Here is a 24,503-nt window from a genome sequence, read left to right as displayed (position 1 = left end):
ACCTAATCCTAGGACTCAAGTCAAGACCTAGAGGGCTGAAATGTGGTCAGTTCAAAGATGCTTGTGCCGGTAGATGCCGGTAGAAAAATAAAAGAATAATCTAGCCTTTGTAACTTTGTGACAGTACATCACACAGTTATTCTAATTGTTTTCCAACAGTGTCTCAGCTTTCCAAAAGAGAGCAGACGTTTGATTATTGGCTAAAGTATGTAGGAGCAATGCCCTCCTAAGTCAAAATGGGGCAAAAGTATAATTTATAATTGCTCAGATTTGCAAAAGAAATGATTTGACACATGGCACTGACAATTCAATAATGGGCCTTTTCACCACCTCTGAGCATCCACTAACCTGGACCTTTTAGGGGGCTTTCCTCTCAGGGTGAATGAGAGGATGCTTAATTGCTTTTTACCCGACATTTTTGAATACAGATGCAATGATTAATGCATCCATGGCCAGGATATAATTATATAATATGACCTGATTTTAAAAGTGACCTATAACAATAGGCTATGCAATACACTTTAATTTGTTTAGTGCTAATAAAATGATTAAGCCTATTTGGAGAGAGAGAGAGAGAGAGAGATGTTTAGAATGTGACAATATGTCAGTCATCGTGTGAACGAAAGGCTACTTGTCCTGAGCAAGTGTTGTCAATGAACAGGCTGTGAAACTGTTGGCTAAGTTACAGACAGTCATGAACAACTGATGCTAATTATCTGGGAAACATTCTCTATAGCAACAGTCATGTTGTCATTGTGTCAAACAAGTTGTGGATTTGTTGTAACATTAAAAGATGACTTACTCTGTACTGAAACCATGAACTGATGCTCGAAGCTCCAAGGTGAACGAAACTTGGAAGTAGGTAACAGGTTCACGTTCAATAATTCACGTTCAACAATTCCAGGATACGCGTTTTTCATTGGTTGTTGCGTTAAATCTTACCCAGATACAATACAGTTATTTTCTGATTGGCTATTGTGTAGCCCCTCTCGTTATTTTTGATTGGCTGATAAGTGGCAGGCTCAACTCCAGGGGAGACGCGCTTGATTCCTGCCGGTTCCATAGTGAGAGCGGCGCGGCCAGAGACATTTTGGGCGCTGCCACAGCATATTAAATATATAAATAGTTTTTCTGCGTGAGAAATACAATGTGTGGCGGGAGAGCGTGACAAAAGACTGAAATGAGTGACTGTCACGCTCAATGCGTGACTCTTGAGAGCCCTGCTATCCTGTGAGTCACAACTTTCAAGAGTCATGTACTCGACACTTTTGCTCCAATCGTTGCAGCGCAGTTGGTGCGAAACCCATTTGCACATCCGTGTTTCCTAATCTGAGAACATGCACAACATTCGTGCGTAAATGTGAACTAATGCATCCGAAGTTGTGCATCTGTGAAATAATTTCTCATTAATAAAATTCTACAGATCGCTTTGATTTTCTTGCACGACTACAAGTCCATTGATACAAGTGCTCGAATCTGCTTCTACGAGTGACGATACTTTTGCTCCTGGCTAGGTGATATAATCGGATATAATAGGAGCAAAAAGATTTGTATGTGTGCACGTCGAGCGAATCGATCGAGAAAACAAGGCGGCCGGATCTGGATCCTGGATCGCGCTCCATCGCGAGACTACCATTGCCTGCTCATAAAGTAGCCTAAGTAACCTCAGCATGTTTCCTTATCAATAAAGGACACACGATTTATAGTTTTTCTTTGCACAAAGCGAGGAAAAAATATTTGTTGCGGTGTGCTGTGTTTTTTTTATGAATAATAAAGTTTTACGACCTTATTATTCATAATGTCTGCACAGCAAACAATTGCTAACTTGCCTAGCACTATCCAATAGTCTTCGTGCAAGATACAAGTCAGCTGTTCGAAAATTGCGATTGTGTCAGATTGTGTGTCCTAACGATTTTAGACGGACAGTGTTATATTTCTCTACTTCTAAACTAGTTATTTATCTAGCGATAGCTAGCTAGCTTGATCTGGCACTGGAGGATTTAGCAAGCAGGTAAGCTAAGCTAAACATAGCTGTCATGATAATGTAAACCAACAAACAAGATAACTTTCTTCATATTATTATCATGTTACTTACCTTATGAGCAGGCAATGGTAGTCTGAGCGCGATCCAGGATCCAGATCCGGCCGCCTTGTTTTCTCGATCGATTCGCTCGACGTGCACACATACAAATCTTTTTGCTCCTATTATATCACCTAGCCAGGAGCAAAAGTATCGTCACTCGTAGAAGCGGATTCGAGCACTTGTATCAATTGACTTGTAGTCGTGCAAGAAAATCAAAGCGATCTGTATAATTTTATTAATGAGAAATTATTTCACAGATGCACAACTTCGGATGCATTAGTTCACATTTGGGTTTACAAATGCACGAATGTTGACCTGTTGATGAGCCACGGTTATGTTTTCAGAGACGGTGAGAGGGTTCAAGAGCACCCCCTGTCTGTGGAATTTTCTAAAATTTCTCTCATTTGCGATGCTACTTCAAAAGCCATCCCAGGCGCATTCCCCCGGCTTTAGGTAGGCCTATGCTTTGAGTATTTTTCACGCTGAAGTGTCAACGTGGTAGGTCAAATACCTGGCAGATGATGTTCAACTAAACTAAACCTATACATGATATCACACATCATGTGAACGAGCGGAATCTAAGCTTTCCAATGATATTAGCGCCAAGTTGCTGTGATAAATGGTTCGCGAGAAAATTATCATTGAACCGACGTGCAATTTAGGCTAATCATATTTGCATTTTGCACACAGTGCACACCCATTACTCTCGGTTGTAATATCTCACTAACCCTTCACACAACATGTGGGAAACCCTATTATCACAATAAACAGCAAACCGTACCGAATACGAGGATATAAAGCATGCCTCTGTTTTTGAAATTGCAACACATTTCTACATAGCCTCATTGGGGCGAAATTATAATGTATTCTAATGTAAACTATTTGTCAGTAGGCCTACATACATTTTTGTAAATTGCTCAGTAGATTATCCCACTATCATGGTTCTTATATTGTCAGGTTCCAGCCAATCCCACTTACACAGATAAATGAATATAGGCCTATTTATATTGCCATGCTTTCTAGTGACATTAATGCAAAAATATAAAGAAAATCAAATAAGGAGACACAAATATTGATATAAAGCCTGACATAAGCCATATGCAAACATTCACATCATGCAGATATGGGTACATCCTGAAAAAGGAATAGCCTGTAGGCTATGGCCATTACAATGACCAATATATTATCTAAAATGAACTAGCTGAAAAACACAGAGGACCACTTCTGCATAATTTCATGGAGTGCTGAACATTTCTGGACTGTGAAATGGACCATATGTTTTTGTGGTTGTGAACTTATTGCAATATCACCATAACTATTCCACCTGTGTATGCATGGTTATAATTCTGAAGTGCAAAATAGCTTAGGCTACAGCACAAATATTTCCATAAAAATAAGCAAGTCTGACCTCTGAATTTATTTTTAAAAGTGCACCAGATTGATGCATTTAAAAGTTAAAATATACACACATTTCTTAAATTCTTACAAATCCCATACCCCCCACTGAAATGTCCCACCCACTTTCAGAATGCCATCGCCCATGGTCCTAGCATTAGTAAAGGAGATGAATATCAACAATATACAAGAGGAAGTAATTTATTTAGAGCTTATTTTAATTGTTAAATTTGGCAAAGGGACAAGAGAAAATGGCCATTTTTTGAGGTATTCGGTCTTTTGAATAATATCTAAGGAGCTTATTTTTCCACCAAATTTTACAGTTTGTCTTATAACAAGTACATTATTCACAAAAAATAGTAATTTAGATATTTTGGATATGTACATTTGAGATTTACGTGGTGGGACAGGAAATGTACCAAAATCCTGGAATGTCCCAAGATATTTTTTTTATATGTACAACTTCAACTTTACTGTTACACATTTATGACTTTAGTGTGCACATGCAAAATCTGCAGTTAAATGTGCTCGCCACTTTTGCACCCAATATACCTTCATATTTTACAACCTCGACGGTGCATTAACTTCTGTGAACAGACCACCGTATCATCCATTATCCCTTACATAATCATTCTTCCACCAATACATATTTCCTCTATCTGGATGGTTGCCAAGCAACGTCGAGACGCAGCAGAGCCACATTCTCTGGATGCAGCTATTTTAACGTTTGCATCAAGTTATGGTAGCGCAGTAATATAGAACGAAATGTGGTCAAGGTGTATGTTTATGCAGCATTTGATTTTACAACGGCATCGAACGTGATTCAGCCAATCACAATTAAGGACCGGAACTATCAGTTTTAGAACTATCTATCTATCTTGACGCCTGGCCCAAAATAAGAGATGGAAATGTTTGTTTGCAGGAACTCCACAGGGTGGATGCGGGAAACACACTTGATGCACTACCTAACAAATCAGTGCAAAACCACTGTGGGACAACAACAAGGCCTGCACGGCACCAGTGTCTAACGTAGGCCTAAAGCGAGGCACTGAAACGTCCGCTGTAATAAACATGATAATGCGTAATCTGACTTTTGCACTGGATCACACCCTGTGAAACAGAACGATAGATCAGTTTATTCACTCATTTCATGTCCACAAGCTAACTCAATGCACGAATCAATGCATAACTACTGCAAGACAAAAAGGCTGTTGTAGCCATCACTAAGTGATCATATCTGTTGTTACAACAGACTGGTAGAACATCCTGAGGAGCTTGCTGCACACATTGAAGGACCGCAGACTCCTCAGGAAGTACAGCCTGCTCTGCCCTTTCTTGTAGAGCGCATCAGTGTTAGCTGACCAGTCCAGTTTATTATCCAGGTGGAGACCCAGGTACTTGTAGGTGCTTACCACCTCGACATTGACCCCATCAATGAAGATTGGTAGCAGAGTGGGCTTAGACCTGCGGAAATCCACCACCATCTCCTTGGTCTTTGAAGTGTTGAGTTGGAGATGATTGAGTTTGCACCATTGCACAAAGTCCTCCACCAGGCTCCTATACTCCTCCTCCTGCCCGTTCCTGATACACCCCACAATTGCAGTATCATCAGAAAACTTCTGCATCAGTCTGTTGTTGCCAGCGTCCTCTTCTATGCAGTGGTATGTTGGGGAGGAAGCACAAAGAAGAAGGATGCGGGGCGACTTGACAGGCTGGTAAGGAAAGCTGGCTCTGTAGTGGGAGCTGCATCACTTCAATATCTGACAAAAGGACCCTGAACAAACTGATCAACATCTTGGACAATGAGTGTCATCCACTTCACAGCACTATTGTTAAGCAGAAGAGCCCGATCAGCTGGAGACTTCGCTCACTGCCTTGCACAACAGACAGACTGAGGAAGTCATTCATCCCCAGGGCCATTGAACTGTTCAATGCTTCACTTAAGGGAAGAGGAGAAATAGACTTCTCCGCATAGTCTGTCTGCCTCTTCACCACCTCCATGTCTTGAACCGTCTGTCCACTAGCCACTTTACCATTGTCTTCTGCCTCACTGTTTGCGCGCTTTATTAGCACATATGCACAACCCCTCCCTCCATGCCACAGCCGAACTGTAACCTTATACCTTTCTTAATATAGTTATTTATATATAGATATATAGACTTTATTCTTGCACTGTTTGACTTGCTCTTTGACTTACTCATTTGCACCATCACCATGACACTCATTCACAAAGAGCACCTTACCTTACGCACAGAGGACCACAGGCTCAGTCATTGCTTCAGTCATTGCAAACGCACCTGATTGATTAATCACCCACTATGTGGATACTGTTTTTTAGAATTGATTTAGATTAAGTTTTATTTAGTATAATTTGTATTTTAGTATATTTAGTATATTCTTTATCTTCTACAGTCCTTATTGTTTAGTTGTGTTTTTTATAATATATACTTTTAATTACTTTTTCTGCTGTTAGTGAATGTGTGTGTGTGTGTGTGTATGTTGTCTGTATGCTACTGTGACCTTGAATTTCCCCTAGGGATCAATAAAGTATCTATCTATCTATATACTGCGCCTGCATGGTAGTGTCTAAAGCAAGCAAGGCACCAGTATTCACCCAGTTCATGACCACAAGCCTATACTTCCACCCGTCCCCTCAGCATGCCTATCAACATTTAGCTTTCCAAAAACGGGAGATTTTTTTTCGGGGGGGGGGGGGGTGTCAGTGTTTATACCGGATCTGTGTTTGCATATTTAATACGGTTCACGTGTTTCAACATTGCATTTCGGTCGTTGCTTTTACCTTACCATTACCTTACGCATGCCAGTTACTGTATGTATCCACGCTGCCTGCAGCCTACTTCCAAAACTCCAAAGCTGCTTGCTGTCAGATTTGGGCACAAGTTCAGTGTATCAACAACACTCAATTACAGTTTATGTGATGTGTTAATCAATTAAATTCCCAACAATTTCACAACAGCTAATTCTGGAGAAGGCCATTCAACTAGCCCGCTTGCTTACGACGAGACTCAGGCTGCGCAGTCGGCACCCGCTTCTTTATTTGGGTTTTGGGTTGCCAGGTTTTAGCCTATGACAAAACGGTTGAAATTGAAACTAAGTGATCGTGTATGTGTAGGGTGTATTTCATACACAATCTGGCAACCTGAATGGATCAATGATCTTAAAATGAAGTTTGATGGCCATGCAAATTACGGGAGTTTTCCGGGAGAAATAACAAAACGGGAGGGTGCTGGGAGATGACCTTGAAATACGGGAGAAACCCGGGAAAAATGGGAGTGTTGACAGGTATGCCCCTCAGTGCTAAGCGTAAATGTCCTCTTTTCCCCACATGGCCATACATGAAACGGAAAACTAACAACTGACACCCACATAGGCCTACAACAAATACACACACACAACACGCATTGGCCCATGCTTACTTATACAGGGAAAGCCTTGGTTCACAGATGCACACATGCGCATAGGCCTACACACGCGCACACAAGCAAACAGAAGGAAGTGTCCATTTTTCGATACACAAACATGCATATATGTACTGTGTGTAGAGTTTAAAGCCTGTGCAAACAAATCTTTTCAAACTATGTATATTGAAACAAAGTCCTGTTCTCAGTCACATAACCTACACACACTGTAAATACGACAGAACCCGATACTGACGCTCCACAGTCCCGATTATCTTTGATTTTACACAAGGGGCTCCCTCACCCACTCCGACTCTGATAAGAGGAGAAGAGATAGAGTTGGTTACGGAATACAAACACCTCGGTCTTATCATTGACCATAAATTATCCTGGGATCAGTGTGTTGATGCCGTTTTTAAAAAGGGGCAACAACGTCTGTATTTTCTTAGGAAACTTAATTATTTTAATGTTGATAACACCATTTTGACTCTTTTACAAGTCCTTTATCGATAGTATTCTCTCCTATTGTATTGTATGCTGGTATGGACATTCAAAAATTACACATAGGAACAAATTGGAGAAGATTGTTAAAACCTGTGGAAAAATCATTGGTAAGCAACAGGTAGACCTGTATCAACTATATCTGACCAGATTGGCACAGAAGGCAGACAAAGTTTGCATGGATACAACCCATCCACTTTCAGTGGAGTTCAAGCCACTCCCTTCTGGTCATAGATATAGATACCCTAACATGCCTGTACTGTAAAACAAATTGCCTCTCGGAGATATTAAAGTTGTCTAAGTCTAAGATCATTTGAAGTATCCTGGTTCCACCCACCTCTTAATCTCAGTTGGACACTTAATTTCAGATTTTGATTTGATTAGAGTCATTTTGATGATTTGACAAGGGCGTCATACCACCCTAGTAGGTCAATACTTTTGAGACGGAAATCATTTTGGAAATATTTTGGAGGGATTTGTTCAGGTTTGCGTTTAAAGATTCCATGAAGCCCTCTGTGCTTCAACTTTAAATTCCCTTGAAGAGAGACGCAAGAGTAACACACAAAAAAATATAACTCATGTATTATCATTTGGATCTCACTGATCCGTGTCAGCAATATATTTTTTTTCATTTCTTTACTTGTGGTTTAATGTAGTTGACGACATGTTGACCACACTCAGCGGTACCTTTAAAACATTTTTTTAATCGCCTGAAGGACACTTTGGCCTAGATGCCTCTCTTCGGTGTGCATCAGCCAGATCTTGAATTTTGTTGAATCTTGAATTTTTGTTGCCACCATGAAACTATTATATTTTACCTATGTAATAGTCAATGTCCTCAGATATTTCTGTGGAGTGTAATTCTCTTTAACCCATGCCCTTGTGTGTTAGGCGTTGAACAATCCCAGTCTCAGATACATTCATCTCTTACATAACAGATGTTGCTGAGAGTGTAGTCTACTGTGAGAGTAATTTAATATGGTATTGTTCAAATGTTAGTAATAGCAAAAACAGTTGGAGCACCTTAGGCTGCTTAAAATTTAACTCTAAAGGCAGCACATACATTACATACTTGGTGAAATATAATTCAGTGGATTTGGTTTGCAACTGTGAATTATGATTTACTTAGTATGACAGCAAGTTTTACTACTATATAGGGTATCATGAATGAAGATATCTATTTGCAGGCTTTGATTGGCCAGACCTAAACATTAAATGTAGTCATATTTGAGCAAGATAGTTGCCTGGCAGTTCACACGGGAGTTGTATCCATCTGGTCATTGGCCTTTTACTTTGGCGACACGTCCAAGATAGTGCGGATGCTGAAACAGAACAGAGCAGAGGTTAGTGGTAGTTCATGAGAGTTTCTGGTCCTAATGATAGAATTACTACATAAACAATATGTGCAGTTACCATCCTCCTGTTTTCATGAGCTCAATGGCATCGTTGACTTTTTCCAATGGCATGTTGTGGGTCACAAACTCATCCAGATTGATCTTCCCAGACTTGTAGTCGAGAACAAGTTTAGGAACTGAGTCTTTGCTTTTGAACCCTAGACGCCCAAAACCACATAAACACACAGTGAACATAGACATAAAAGGTGAGAAGTCTAAGTCGTTAGCCTTAATTGTCAGACTATTACAACAATGAGTGCACAGATATTATGTTTATCCAAACTCAATGTGCAAACTTAAACAGAACAGGGAAGAGCGTGCAAGACAACAACAGGCAGACATATTAGACAGAAAAGAAAATAGGTATAGGCCTATAGCCAGCTAAGATTGCATGTTATTTTCACAGTGGTTACATTATTGAACAGTGTAACAAAAAATGCAAACAAACTTCATACTCCTAAATATAAGAGTGATTAAGTTCTCAAGTGATGAGAAACAGTGAATTATTGCACAACAAAAAGCTGAAACAACAATGGCTGCCAGTCCAACGTCTCACCTCCGAAGAGAGAGCCCTTCCAAGTTTTCCCAGCAATGAGCTGAATAGGCCGGGCCGAGAAGTCGGCCATGTCGGTCCAGCCCACCACAACGCTCACACCCCAGCCCTTCGCACACGATTCCAGAGCGCTGCGCTGCAGGACAGAGAACACACACACACACACACACACACACACACACAATCTTTTAAGGAACACACACTCATGTTCTAAGGAACACACACCGATGTTCTAGGGAACACACACACCCATGTTCTAGGTAACATAGACTCATGTTATAGTCTTCACAAGCTCTAATACAAGTCCCATAAACTCCCACTGTCAGACATTCATATTATTCACTGTTGCTGCACAGAAGTACGTTCTACTCCAACAACAACAACAACTTGCATTTATATAGCGCTATATCAAGGCACACAATTTGCTGTACAGTGAAGGGGGAACCTCACTAAACATCAACAACGTGTGTGTGTGTGAGCAACCGACCATAACTGCCACTTTGCCCACCATGTCTGTGTTAACAACCTACCATAACTGCCACGTTGCCCACACACTCCAGGGAGAAGTCCACCCCTCCATTGGTCATGTCAGACAAGACATCACTGATGGGTTTTGAGTGCTTCTTTGGATTCACAAAATCAGTGGCTCCCAGTGCCCGGGCCTTAGCAAACTTGTCCTCGTTGATGTCCACGGCAATGATTCTGGACGCTCCAGCATTTCTACAACCCATGACCGCTGCCAGACCTACTGCACCCAGACCAAACACTGCACACACAGATCCTGGAGTAACCTAAACACACACACACAGAGTTTCCTCTTGAATATTCCTTCATGAACAAACTACACTAAGTAACCAATTGGCTCACTAGACTTAAAACCCACAGGAGGGGTTCTTTAGCTTCTATGACAAAGTCAAACATTTTTAACACACACATACCTGGGCAGTGTTAATGGCGGCTCCATACCCCGTTGAGATGCCACAGCCCAGCAGACACACTCTGTCCAGCCGGGCATCGTCGCTGATCTTCGCCACAGCTATCTGGTTGAGAACCGTGTACTCGGAGAACGTGCTGGTCCCCATGAACTGCAGGATCACTTTTCCTCTGCAAGTGAAACGGGAATCCGCCTCTGACATGATGCCATATCGCACACTCGTCCTAACAGAGACAACAAGACGTGACGTTCTGCAGCATATTAGCATGTGTGTGGGTATTTGTTGTGTTATGTTATGTTATGTGTTTAATCACCAGCTGCGTTCACACAAGTTAGTTTTTGGACACTTGCAAAACACGCAGTCCCCACACTGGGAGATGAACAGAGGGATGACTTTGTCACCTACAGAAAAACAAATAGAAATGATTTAACTATTCATCATCCCCCCCTACACACACACACACACAACATACCCCCTCCCCCAACACACACGTACACCCCCCCCTACACACACCCACACACAACATACCCCCTCCCCCAACACACACACACACAACATACCCCCTCCCCCAACACACACACACACACCCACACAACATACCCCCTCCCCCAACACACACACACACACACACACACACAACATACCCCCTCCCCCAACACACACACACACACACACAACATACCCCCTCCCCCAACACACAGGTACGCCCCGCTCTTCCATACACCCCATTACCCCCCTACACACACACACATCATACCCCTCATACACACAAGATGTATACTTTTTTAATTACTATTTTTAGTTTATTCTTTAAAGTTAAGCTGGCACTTGAGCACAATAATTTCATTACGTATAATTCCTTTTATGAGTACATGACAATAAACTACTTCTATACTCTCCTCCTTGAATTTGAATATATACTGTATATGTAAGCACCTTGTCTAAGGTGCCATGTCAAATGTCTTTGTTTGTTTGCTTTTATTTGAATTTTATACTCAGCCAATGATTATTTGTTTATGCCCGCGAAATCGCGGGGAATGTGAACGTTCCATCTCCTCAGAAGGGTGATGGCTCGTCAGTCCGGGCATACAGTGTGAAGAGAGAAGGTGTGCTTTGCGGTAGTAGCTGGTTTTGGGGAGACCATTGAACGGTTGTTCATAGGCCCTCAACTCCTTAGCTCGACGCCTGTTATCTCCTGCTGTGGAGAGGGACTCAATTGTTTGCCTCCGGTGCTGGACCCACCGGAGCTACCCGACCTGCGACCTCCCAAGGAGCTGAGTTTACCTCCGGTGCTTATCCCACCGGCGGACCGTCCGCACTGTTAGCGTCACATAGCCAGCAGCTACGTTAGCTAGCTCAAGGCAGCTGCTTGCCTCCCGTCTGCGCCTGGACAACGGTCGTCGGCTTGGCTGAGTGGAGTGAACCCGTTTCGTTCGTGAGTACACTTACACTGACACACACACACACACTCGGTCTTCGCCACGAGCGACCGGCGAGTTCGGACGGGCATTGTAGCGGTTGCTACCCTGCCTTCAGCTCACAGAGCTCAAAGTGCACCAACGAGCTCCAACAGAAAGCGCTTGGGGGTTATTCTATCTTGCTCATTGTATATTGTGTCCATATGGTGGTTTATCTGTGTTACCGTTACCTTTTACACAGTGCATTACTGTCTGTATATATTGTATTGTTGTTTTCTCCACACTGGTGTTTAGCCTAAGCTAACAGGGTAACAGCTAGAACCGTTAGTGCTACTGTCTGTTAAGGTTAACGTAACGTTCAGTTGTAGGCTCCCTTCAGAGTGAATTGTTTGCTCGCAAGTCTTGTCCAGGTTCTGTATAACTTTGTCTTCTTATTGAAGCTCTTTATTAAATAAACAGTCTGTATTGTTACATTTAATTATACTTCTGGGTGTATTGGCAATTCATTTTAACTGAATTCACCACTAACTTAGTGTAATTACCCATTCATTGTATATTTTTATTCTGTAAGACTACATCATACACAAGCTTTAAGGTAAGTGTAGTATTTTTACAGTGGAGGCACCGCGCTATTTCTTTTATTGTCTTTAATTATTAGCCTACTGTGGTATTCAGGAATAGTTCAGCCAGCTCACCATTCCACTGCTGAGAGTTTAGGATCCTGTTTGCGCCATTGTTTATACTGATCGTAACTAGTGCCTATGCACACCCGTTAAAGGAATTATCCGGAGTAAAATGCACTTTAGATCAATTTACGGATGATTGGGAGTACATACGTTGAGTTGACATCCAAATCATGTCATTCGGATGTGTTTTGAAAAAGTTCGATGTTACCGTTTTTAGTCAAAACTCGTTAGCCTGTAAGTTACGCGGGCATGTCATTTCACCGCTACAAAACGCTATTTTTATACCTCTTCTACAGTTCCAAACAACATTACACTTACGTGGTAGTGAGTAGAGGGTCCCTAAAGCCAAACCGAAGTATCCCGAGGTCTTTATGTGGTCGGATAGAGTCCAGAATGAATTTCATCAAGCCAGTACCTTTCCGGAAATTACTGTTACTCCACACTCAGCAATCGACTCCTACGGACTGATAATTGATACTAAAAGTATGATTCTATGTAATGACTGTATGATATCTGTACTGTCCCTGTGTATATCTGTATGTGACTGTGTTTAGAGATAAGCAGGAATATTATGACTTTGCAGTGTTTCACTGTTCTGCATGGCTGCGTCAGTAGCTATCTGCTCCGGATTGCCAGGTTGCCACTAATCAGAGTCTGATTCAGTGTAGTCCACTTGAGATGGGATGACCAACGCCATCTCCCGTCAGCCTGGAAGGATATTTAAACCCTAACTATTTCCTTGTCTAGTTAGAGCAGCTGATGGATCTTTAGGTGAAGTCTCTCCCTTGATGCGCATCATTGTAAATAAACTCTGCTCCTGATTTTTCATACTATTGGTCTGACTGGATCTCTATTAAATCTATGGTATCAAAATTACCATCAGTTCCTGAGATCCCGGACAGGGATGTTCAGTGGCACTTTCTATTATAATCTAATCTGATCTCATCAACTCTGTGAAAGAGGACAGGGGGTAATGCTGAGAACGTTTCTAACCTGGCTTAAAGTCTGTGACTCCGGGGCCCACGCTCTCCACAATCCCGGCCCCCTCGTGGCCTAGCACGGCAGGAAACCCCTCCTCATGCTTCCCCTCGAACAGGTGGTACAGGTCAGTGTGACACACACCTGTGGCGATCACCTGCAATCAACAAGGGGGGGATTAAACAATGTTACACCGCGAGGGGTCATTTGACAAAATTACAAAAAAATTAAATATCGAGTTAAAATCTAAGAGTCAAAATGATCACTACAGCATTTCTAGTAGTTCTGAAATTATTGGTGTTTCTAGTGTTAAGCATGTTTTAGGGTTTGTTTTAAACATGTTTTAGGGTTTGTTTTAAACATGTTTTAGGGTATGTTTTAAGCATGTTTTAGGGTATGTTTTAAACGTTTTGAGAGTCTGGGTGTATCATCTAAACAATGACGATAATAAGTTGATCATTTATCTGTATTGAGATCTCACCTTGATTCGTATTTCATTTTCCTGGGGAGGGGCCACTTCAATCTCTTCGATCACAAGAGGAGCGTTAGGCTTCCATGCCACCGCAGCGCGACACTTAATCACCTGAGAAAACAGCATTTCAGCCATCACTCAAGCTGTTACTGTATCCTCTCTATCAACAAGACTTTCCTTCTGGATGAACATGAGCCATATTTTGACTTCTGACAAACATGTTCCCATACTGTATGTGAAACTTGCAAAATGCTATATTTTAGTTTAGCTCAAATCTGTATGTACATAAAGACTGAAATTAGTTTACATATCCTAGTGGCCTATTATACAAGAGTACTGAGAGCACTTTCTTATTGCTGAAGACTGACCATCTGTGGAGCCTTCACTGCAGTAGTGCAGTGGATAGATAGCCATAGTCTGTCCGTGGTGTTTTGAAATATGCATTTGGCAGCATATCTGATATTACCCAGCAGCAAACTCTGACAGCATTTCACACACCACTAGTCTCTCAACTACATGGCTCTGAGCCCAAACCAGCCCCTTGGTGAAAGCTCTTGGCCCTCATGTGCAGAGGGAATGGGAGGGAATATCTGAGTATCGGAGCCAAAACTATTTCTCAGAATTAGCCAGATAGCCCTTAAATGTCCGGTCGTGAACTTTATGTGTGTGTTTGTGTCTAACTGAGTTTAAACAATCCACTTCTTGTTGTTTACATGTGGTGAGTCAAACATTATGCTGCAGTTGAAGGCATGGCCAAACAAATATTTGGCTAATATTTTGCTTGAATTTAAACCGATCGAAGATGAAGAGTGAATGGAAAATCAGTATGCATGTCAAATCTGTATAACTTTGTGGTAAACAAAGGATATATCCTGTCAGAAAGGACAGTAGTAGATTGTGACTGAAACACAGCACGATTGGAACATAGCGAGGGTAAAAAGTACATAATGGATCTAGCAGCTGAGGGCCCCTGGTCCGTTTGGCTCTCATTCTGAAACAGACTCTCCCAGTTGGCTGCGTTTCATTTGGCTGTGTGTACTATGCACTTTCCAGAATCACAAATATATGTTGTTTTTCTTTTCTGCATATTTATTTTTACTGAGGTGACTGATTAACCACCTTGGTGCACTTTATCTGTCATGCTCTGTAAATGCCAAAGTTCAAAACCCACAATCTCTTTTGATTTTATTTTATGAAAGCCTCCAGGTTTGTATTTTATTCTTGCAAACTCAATCTTTCACATCTAATATATATACTGTGCATCTTCAAAAATGAAAGATGCTTAAAATGCTCTCTAGTCAGTGTTTATTTAATATTGTTAATTCCGGTGTAGTTCTTAGAATTATAGAATTATAGTTCTTAAAATTATTCAGTGAAAACAACTTAAACAACCTAAACTACCACTCGAGGGCAAGGGGGACCGCTTAATATAGCTCAGCATAGGAAAGATGACAAGAGCAACTAGAGAGAGAGAGAGAAAGTCAAGTCAACTTCATTCATATAGCGCATTTCATACACAGGTCATTCAATGTTACTTAAACAAAAGCAATCATAAATAGCTAATAAAAGCATATAGTCAAAGAAAAGTTAAGAAAAAGTAAAGAATAATAATAAAAAAACAACAACAAAACATACACACAAGGGAATAGTACATAAAAGTGTTAGTGTTAAGCTAACTTTTAAAACATAAAAAACAAAATGGAATCATTATACTAGTAAAGAACCCAGTGTACAGCAGCACTCTATGGAGATTCTTGAAGTAGTTCCAAACTGTGCACGCACACGTTTCCTTTCAGGGCCAAAATGCCCGACCACAGGGCTCGATAGTCGATAGTCTGACTATGCCCAATCTGTTAGAATGACAGGACAACTACACAGAATACCCCTTTGCCCAACTAAGGACAGCAATAGTACTACAAGGAACAATATACTGTACTCATCCAAAGAGTCCTCTGTGAACTGGGCAATGAAAGAGAGAGAGAGAGAGAGAGAGAGAGAGAGAGAGAGAGAGAGATGACTTACCTTTCCCGCAGTTGCCATGTTTTGTGAGGTGGAGAGTGGATAGGTGTACAGTTTTGGGCTCTGGGAGAGAAGAGAGGAGGGAGGCTGAACATCTCGACTTTAAGTGCTGTTATAGTGCGGTGGGAGGGTCAGACATGGACGTGCACTAATGTAAGCAGGTTCGGTCGACCAACGTGAGACAATAGAGTCAAGTGTCAAAAATGTTTACAATTTATTTGAAACCAAGCTCATGGGAGAAGGAAGGAGGAGTCAGAGGTTGCCACCCACCACTGGGACCTTGAATAAATAAGATAACACCAGATCAGTCACAAGGAATAAATAAACCTCACGTGGAGAGTGCACAACTGCAATAAAGTTCAAAGTGCATAAATATTTTAGGTTCACGCATTACACCACTACAAACACTACACACTAAATTCATACATAGCACTCAATGCCTACTGATAGCTACCCACGCATCAAATGTCACACAAAGACCCAATAGTAGGTGTACACAGTGGCTACAGCCTCCAGTCCCCAGTCCTGGTAAAGTTCATTAATATTAACATTAACATTAAAACCATTTAGAATACATCATTACTTTATTAAGTTTACACTAATTAAAAAGACAAAGGCCACAACAAACCACCATGCAGCAGGGACTACACTACTGGACCTCGGGCTGAGCCACTTGGGGAAGGCAGAAGGTGTGCAGAGTCCAGCACAGGTCGGCCGCCCTAGCACGGACAAACAAACAGAACTAACACAAAGCAAACAAGATGAAAACACACACAAAATAACCTATAGAAGGAGGCCAGGGCTTAAGGCCTTTCTGGCTCAATGCTAACACTCAATTAACCACTACAAACAGGGACGTGCACAGGGGGGTTGCTCAGGTTGCCCGGGCAACTGCCCATATGCCCTTCTTGACTCATGTTGCCCTTCCGAGGGGAAAGAAAAATAAATAAATCGTACAGTGGATGCAGAATTTCACGTAGGCCTAGATATATATATAAAAAAAAAAAAAAAAAAAAATCGCAAAGTGAAAGTCAGTAGGGGAAGGGCAAACTCTCTTTACGTGGCTGCAGCGCTGCACGCGACTGGCACCTGAGCTGAGCCTGCATGAGCGGCAGCGGCCCTAGAAGGAGATTGTCGCGGTTGTCGGGTGAGACAACTCAACGTTGTCGGAAAAGGTGAGTTTGTGATGTATAACAAACGAACGATCATCAAGTTTTATGAAATGAATTAAAATCTTCATAAATCCAGGCTGAGTTTGTCACTTTTAGCTTAAATAATCAGACAGATAGCTTGCAGACAAGCAGCCCGTTATCACATAGCCTAGGCTACTATTTTTTTGGTAGGCATTAGGCAAACTAAGCTACATGTCTGCTGATAGTTAGTTTCTCACATTTAGTTTTAGCAAGAAGAATGAATGATGGATGTAATGAATCACATTAATTATTTTATTCAAAATGGTTAAATGCCTAAATCACTATTTTGGGTAGGCTATTGTTTGAAGCCAAGGTGCCCACTGAAAAGAGGCGGATTCAGGAGAGGGAGAGACAATTCAGGGAGGCAGCAAAGGGCAGCACATCACTGCTAACCTGACCCTAGCCAGATGAATGTCGTTCCGCTTAGCTCCGCCTAGCTTCACTCACATCCATCTGGGACCTCTTCCATTGAGAGTGATTTCTCCAACCAACTTTATGGTTTAGCCAATCAGGATGCAGGGCGGGAGTTTCATAGATGTGACATAGCGTAGAAGCGACTGTGAGTCTGTTATTAGAGTCACAGGTTGGCTTCGATGTGAGTGGTTGAAGTAGCACGTCAATAGATGACGGACAAGTGGCTTATTCAATCATATGCAAGCATTTTTTGATTAGGCCCAGCCTTCTGAAGCAACACTTCAATGGATCGGTTCCAGATGGATGAGTGGAGCTAGGCGGAGCGAAATTCATCTGGCTATTGCCAGGTTACATCACTGCAGGGTTGGCTGCGAAAAAGCATCTAGTTTTGTTGGTAAACGGGAAACGTGTTTAGCCCGTGAGTTTTTTTTTTTTTTTTTTTTTTTTGGGGGGGGGTGCCCTTTTTTCAGGTCAGAGCAACTGCTCCTCAAAATTCCTGTGCACGTCCCTGACTACAAATAGCTCTTCTTAAAGCAAATGTAAAGCAAACCACTCTATATCTACAACAAAATCAAATAAGGCAATACCAAACACAAAAGCACATAACTCAAAACTAACAAAAGAATCAAACTGCACACCATCCACCTTACCCACTGCTGACACAAAGGAGACCAAAAAAAGAAGAGGCGGGCCTTCAACAGGCCCAGCTTTTAAAGGACTCTTCTTCTCCCCATGAACCCAGTCTTTCACAGCAGCAAATCCCACAGCTCCCCCATTGTCCTGGCCCCATTATTGCACCCCTACTCTCATCCAGTCCATCCGGTTACACTATCAGCCCACGTTCCTGTCCTTCTCTAACTCCCATTTTCAAGCATTTCTTTTAATACTTATTTAGTTTTCCACAGTTGAACTGTGTGTGTGTGTGTGTGTGTTGTGGTACCCCAAACTGCTTTTGGGGTCTCACTAGGGCTAACCTATTGACTAGGCTGCTATTTGTGTGTGTGTGTGTGTGTGTGTGTGTGTGTGTATGTTGTAGTAACCCAAGCTAACCGTCACCAGATCCACTTGCATAAGGTTGTGGATGGCATATACCGGTACTCCACCAGGGCTATGCTAGGAGGTGCTCTGAGGACAAAGGAGGTCGGCACATTCACTAATTGGAAGCTGGAAATGGTTAGATTGGAACTGAACTGAACAGCACCTAATGGCGGCCTTACATTGTACGATTTTGGCCTGTTTTCACAGTCGGCGATTAAATGTCCAAAGTCGGACAGAAATCATGGGAGTTGTACTGGAATCGCGGCGCACTCCCGTCAACTAGATCGTTAAGTGTAAGGTGCCAATCTTAGCGGTTTTAAGTCAGTCGGAGTCAGTCCTTTTCTAGTTTTGCCGTTAGGACAATATCAAACATGTTTGATATTATCGCAAGTCTTTCTAGTCGTGGCTCATGCAAATAGTGACGTGAACTATAAAAACCAATAGTGACCTTTCTCCAACAACAAACAGGAAGTGGCAAAGTAGGTGACAGCTGTAGCCTATTTGTTATTCTTATAATATTTGTAATTTCTTATTCATATTTAGTCGGCTTTTCCACGTGACAGAACAACTCTATATCGGTTAGGGATGTCACGCATGAAACAATGCTGCAGAAACACGAAAATACGAGTTTGAGTTTAGTATGCTATCATTTCAGTTCCTGTTTATCTATTGCACGATGGGTAATAATTTAAACGAATCTAGTTGCAGTCTTGTCAATAGTGACCCTGCAAGATCCCTAGTCATTGCAAAATAATAGTCTGTGACTTAAAACTCTACTACTTGTCTTTAGATGTGAGAGGGTCTGTAGTCTTTCACAAATCTTTTCCAAATCTTTGCAAATCTTTCCAAAGTCTGTCAGTGTAAGGAGGGCTTAAGGGAAGCAGGCCTTGGGAAGTGAGAAGATAAAGTCTTTGTGCAAGCCTGTCATTTTTCCCGTTTGACTTTTGCAAGTGATATTGTTTTGTACCTAGCAAGTCTGAGGAGCGGAGTGAATTACAGATCAGCCAAAACGGCCCATCCACCCTCCAGCCACATGAATAAGAAGAAGATGGATGAGTTTTTGTTGCATTTGATTACCTCAGTTTAAGAGTTAATAAAATAAAGGACCCTCCCTGAGAACTCTCTCCTTGTGTCTTTGGAACTCTGGAAGTTCATATCGTGTGTGTGTGTGTGTGTGTTTGTGTCTGTGTGTGTCTGTGTGTGTGTGGTATGACTGTGGCATATGTGTGTATGATATGTGTGAGACTATTCTGTGGTGTGTGTGTGTGTGTGGTTTATGTGTGTATGTGTGTGTGCATGTGCTTGCATGTGTGTGTGTCTGTGTGTGTGTGGTATGACTGTGGCATATGTGTGTATGATATGTGTGAGACTATTCTGTGGTATGTGTGTGTGTGCATGTGCTTGCATGTGTGTGTGTCTGTGTGTGTGTGGTATGACTGTGGCATATGTGTGTATGATATGTGTGAGACTATTCTGTGGTGTGTGTGTGCCCGTGTGTGTGATCACAATCACAAAGAGAAGGGGTGGAGGAGAGAGGGGAAGGAAAGAAGGAGAGAATGCCACTGGGTGAAAAGGCTCTGAATCAGGGAATATTCATAGTGATATATTTCCTGATATGTGTAATATCAGGAAATATATTGATTGATATGCTCCTGATATTTTAGTGCCAATTGCCATATCAGGAGCATATCAAAAGTCCTGAATGGGACTGCGACGACATGCAAGATATCCAGACTTCATATTCTCACCTGATATGATCCATGTTTCAAGTATTAGCTACTTATATGACCCCGGACACCACTTGTTCTTGTTCCCATATACCCCCTGATATGTCAAACATGGGACTACGCATATACAGCCCATATACTGCCAGATACAGCTAATTTTGCAGGCATTTATGTGTATGCCTTTATTTGCTTTTCGATAGGCTTTATGCCTTTATTTTTCAAATTAATCATGTGATTTATATATGGTGATTTATGTAATGGTTTTAAATGTGAGATAGTACATAACCATCACTGAGCTTATTGTGCATCTTTAACTTAAATAATATTTCACATTAATTTTACATACACTTAATTACATTATTTACTTACACCTGCTAAATCCCAATGACTTATTTTACTTTAACATGAAAATTCATATACTGTACGACAGGCAATAACATTTGTTACATGGCCTTTATTGTATTTATCAATCAATATTCAAATCAACATGGCTTTCTCGCCTGCAGTAGGGGGCTTACGCAGTGACACTCGCCCCCTTTCAATGACCTGCCTTGAGTGAGAACAGAGACTTCTGCTTGACCACAGTGGTTTAAACAGTCCATGGTCTGGGCGTGCAACGTCCTTTAAAACATTTTGGGCCCTTGTCCGTACTCTTCTGGTATAGATGGTAGGGAGAGGTGCTCTGATGGTCCCTTTGGCAGTAAAAGTCAGGTGTCTGTAAAAAGAGAAAGAAAGTATATGTTACAATTGACCCTGTCCGTGAACATAATTAACTCAGCTTGTGTGACAAATAAAAGCAAACCCACAATAGCAGCCTAGACGTCAGGTGCAATAGTTAGAAGTAATGGAGATATGTATTACAGTTGTGCTCATAAGTTTATATAACCTTAGCATACACATACATTTAAAAAGCATCTGATCTTAATGCCTTAATAAAAAAAAAGAGAAAATCCAACCTTTAAGGAACACTTATTTATTTACGATACATTATTCATTCACAAAGAAAATTGCTGTCATTAAAGGTTGGATTTTTCCTAATTTTTTTAATTAAGGCATTAAGATCAATTTCCAAAAGTATCATACCTATCAAAAAGTGATAGGTATGATACTTTCCATACCAAAATTTCCAAAAGTATCATACCTAATTGCAACACTGTCTGCTGAAGCTCTTTCTTGCTTCAACCACCTTTCTGATGCATAGATCCTCCCCCATCTGACGTGCAGTGCCAGCCTCTGGCTCCAGGCTGGGACTTGCTGGATGGCACCTAAAAAAAAATAAAACATCAATTGCTATACATTATGTTATTGTTGATTTAAGATAAAAATCAAACATTAAAAAATAAGTTGGTAAGTCAATCAGGTGTTCAAACAAAAATGATAATTACCTTATGAAGGCATCCTTGCCACCATCACCATCAATGTTAATTATTGGTATCAGTTTATTTGTCAGGGTTTCAGTTTCTGTAAATAGAAAATAAGATTTAACTAAATTATGATTATGCTCAGTTTGGCATATATTCAACACATTATTTACATTACCACCAACATAATGGTAAACATGGCTAAACTTCAAAATTCAAGACTATTATTAAAAACGACAATAATGATGATTAGTTCCTGTATTAATGCATTACATTGCACATTTGTCAAACAAATTAGAGTGTGCACAGTGACATAGCCCTCATTCAAAACACACAAACACTTACAGCATGTTGAGGGCAGCAGCCATGGCTTCCAAACATAGTCAAGTAGCATGTAGTAGTAGCAGGACAGACCGACTTTGCCCTGGTCTGTTGATGGAGCCCACTACAGTCATAACAACAGACACGTGAAAAAAGGGGATAAACTAAACACAGCAACAGACACAAATACATGCACACACATTATAATGTTATTTGCTATTCTACGTGTGTGTGTCTGTCTGTCTTTCTCTACCTGGTGAGTGAACTCTCTTGCGGGATTGAAACTTCTTTTGTATGGAAGTGGCACACATTTGGAATATTCCAGAATGCACTCAGTGTTCTCAGGGAAGCAGTCCTCAGAACTCACTGCCTGCAAACAGAGAACAGAGGGAAATTAAGATTAATAAATTGCAAAATAAGCTTACACATAACGTGAAAAGACTATCACTGAAGCACTAATGCCCTCACATGCATCTTAAATAAACACATGCCTTGGCACAAGTCAGGTACAACCAAATAAGGGCTATGAAATGAATAACATTTTGCCTAATGCTACCCATACATCAGAAACCTTTGACAAGATTTGGCTTTCAAGCTTTACTCAAAAGACTACAATCTTTCAATAATCTTACCCAAATCTGGTCAAGTCTTCTGGTGTAAGGATGGCTTAATATAACACTATACGTTACCCTTCACAAACTAAAGATCCCTTCACTTGTCAGCATCATATTGAGGTATGTCAACCCCCTGTTCACGTTAGCCTGCATAGTCATTAGCAGCCACTATAAATGTAGCTTCTAGAAGTTATAGCTAGGTTAGCTAACCTACTCGTACCTGATAGCCTTGGCCATTTCATTCAAACTAAAACTTTACATCCATAACGAAATCTCAGACAGACCTATTGTTGAATATGATATTACTACCATTCCAGATATTCCACACAATGGTAAAGTTAGTTATTGGAAAAGTTAACATTAACAGCTAGCAGCTAACGTTAGCGATGTTAGCTCGCAAGCTAGCAAACATTAGCTGATTCTAACATGACGGTTAACAAACGGTTTTGGTTAACATTAATGCTAAAAACAGTATTTTCCTAATTAATTCCAGTTTTCAATTGACATACAAAAGTACTGTAGTTCTTACCTTGGATATGATGACGGCAGAGTTTGTACAGCTTGCAGTCAGATGCATGACAGAAAAGTGACGGTTGAAGTCACCACCAAGGAGTTCGTTGAAAAGTCAGTCAGGGGTGGGGGATGGGTATGCTGTGTGTGCGCATGCGCTTATCGAGAGGCAAAGCATAAGAAATCGTGGAAATTATTAGGCCTGCATATTTTAGTTACATTAAAATGACTACCAAACTGATTTTGTAGAAGTGTCAAAACATAGTAGCCAAGTGGGCTATTACTACTATTCTGATTATTAACATTATTGGTTCTCATATAGTTTGACGTCAGTTTCATTTGAAGCCTTGTTCCTTAATTAAATCAACATTGGTTTATCAGTCACCCACGTTTTATAGACAAGTTACAACATGATTGATCCATTGTGTTGGCCCACAAGGAAGCTTGTAATGTTAAAATAGTATGAAATTATAGATGCTCAACTTTAACAAGTTTAGTAAGCCTTTCTTATGTGTTATGGTTTGTAGCATATAGTATGTATTTATTTTCATTATAGGCTATTGATTGAATTGTTGTTTATTATTGCTATTCTTCTTAATGTAGGCCTACTTCAAATTGTTTAGGCTACTGTTAAATTTAACTTTGTATTGTTGTTATGTGGCAACTCCAGCTGAACCGAATTCGTTTTGGCAGACAGCATTGGGGACAAGGGGAAAGCAGATAATTTAAAATGTGGACTTTATTCCTCCAACAGATCTCATGCATATTATACATAAAAAGTAGGCTAGACCTACAGACTATAGCAACTATAAAATCTCAAAGATATCATTGAAATTGAACCATAACCAAAATAATTAGGTAAGTAGGCTAGCCTTGACCTGAAAAAGGTAGTCTTTATAAATAGTCTATTTTTGAATGTCCCGAAATTAGATAGAAATCAAACAGCAAATAGCCTATCAGTGATGTTTTATGGTACGTTTTGGGCGTAGGGCATGCGTGACTTAATTAGGCAGATCTTGGGCCTAGGCTATCTAATATGATAGCCTAAGCCTATCCAAGGGTGGAGACCTACCCAAAGATATCCAGAAATGGTGTGTGTGACTTGTGATTTGGGTATGCATACCCCTGATATCTCATTGGCATATCAGGAGTCAAAATAAATCAATATTTTCACTGATTCTTAAAAACTCAGGATATGATCAAAGATGCTCCTGATATGCTGCATGTCATAAAAAATATCCGGTCAGTATATCCCCTGATTCAGAGCCTTTTCACCCATGTAAGTGTGTGTGTGTGTGTGTGTGTGTGTCATACCTGCAGGGTTGTGCACAATTCGAATTGCAATTCTGCTTCCTGTTTGCTACCTCAATTGCAAGTGAAATTCAAGAATTAAATTGGAATTTAAGAGCCAACTGCAGTTTCAATTCAATTCTGGAATGTTCCGAGGACACAATTTGCCTATTGTGAATTAA

General features: G+C 40.9%; 1 protein-coding gene and 1 long non-coding RNA gene across 5 annotated transcripts; both read right to left on the bottom strand.

Moving 5' to 3' along the window:
• Positions 1-8,354: 8,354 nt before the first annotated feature.
• LOC121698141 (alcohol dehydrogenase 1-like) lies at positions 8,355-18,129 on the bottom strand. Of its 4 annotated transcripts, XM_042079958.1 has the most exons (12): positions 16,482-16,595; positions 16,312-16,378; positions 16,065-16,132; positions 15,857-15,916; positions 13,844-13,945; positions 13,378-13,519; positions 10,594-10,681; positions 10,284-10,503; positions 9,876-10,136; positions 9,349-9,481; positions 8,812-8,950; positions 8,355-8,720 (listed from the first exon to the last, which is right to left on the bottom strand). In XM_042079958.1, the coding sequence occupies exons 4-12, from the start codon at positions 15,872-15,874 to the stop codon at positions 8,687-8,689; spliced, it is 1,137 nt and encodes a 378-aa protein (XP_041935892.1). In that variant the 5' UTR covers positions 15,875-15,916; positions 16,065-16,132; positions 16,312-16,378; positions 16,482-16,595; the 3' UTR covers positions 8,355-8,686. The 4 variants fall into 4 exon arrangements, with proteins under 4 accessions (XP_041935892.1, XP_041935889.1, XP_041935890.1 ...); XM_042079955.1 differs by lacking the exons at positions 16,065-16,132; positions 16,312-16,378 and adding an exon at positions 18,111-18,129; XM_042079956.1 differs by lacking the exon at positions 16,312-16,378 and having other exon boundaries at positions 16,482-16,601.
• Positions 18,130-20,664: 2,535 nt separating this feature from the next.
• LOC121698159 lies at positions 20,665-24,302 on the bottom strand. The gene is made up of 6 exons (XR_006026702.1): positions 23,051-24,302; positions 22,161-22,277; positions 21,932-22,031; positions 21,611-21,686; positions 21,367-21,490; positions 20,665-20,940 (listed from the first exon to the last, which is right to left on the bottom strand). It is a non-coding gene; the product is annotated as an uncharacterized LOC121698159 (long non-coding RNA).
• Between the last annotated feature and the right edge of the window lie 201 nt (positions 24,303-24,503).

Source organism: Alosa sapidissima, chromosome 23, assembly GCF_018492685.1.
Source record: "Alosa sapidissima isolate fAloSap1 chromosome 23, fAloSap1.pri, whole genome shotgun sequence".
Taxonomy (NCBI): Eukaryota; Metazoa; Chordata; class Actinopteri; order Clupeiformes; family Clupeidae; genus Alosa; species Alosa sapidissima.
Note: the sequence above shows the minus strand (reverse complement) of the source record. Positions and strands in the feature narration are given on the sequence as shown.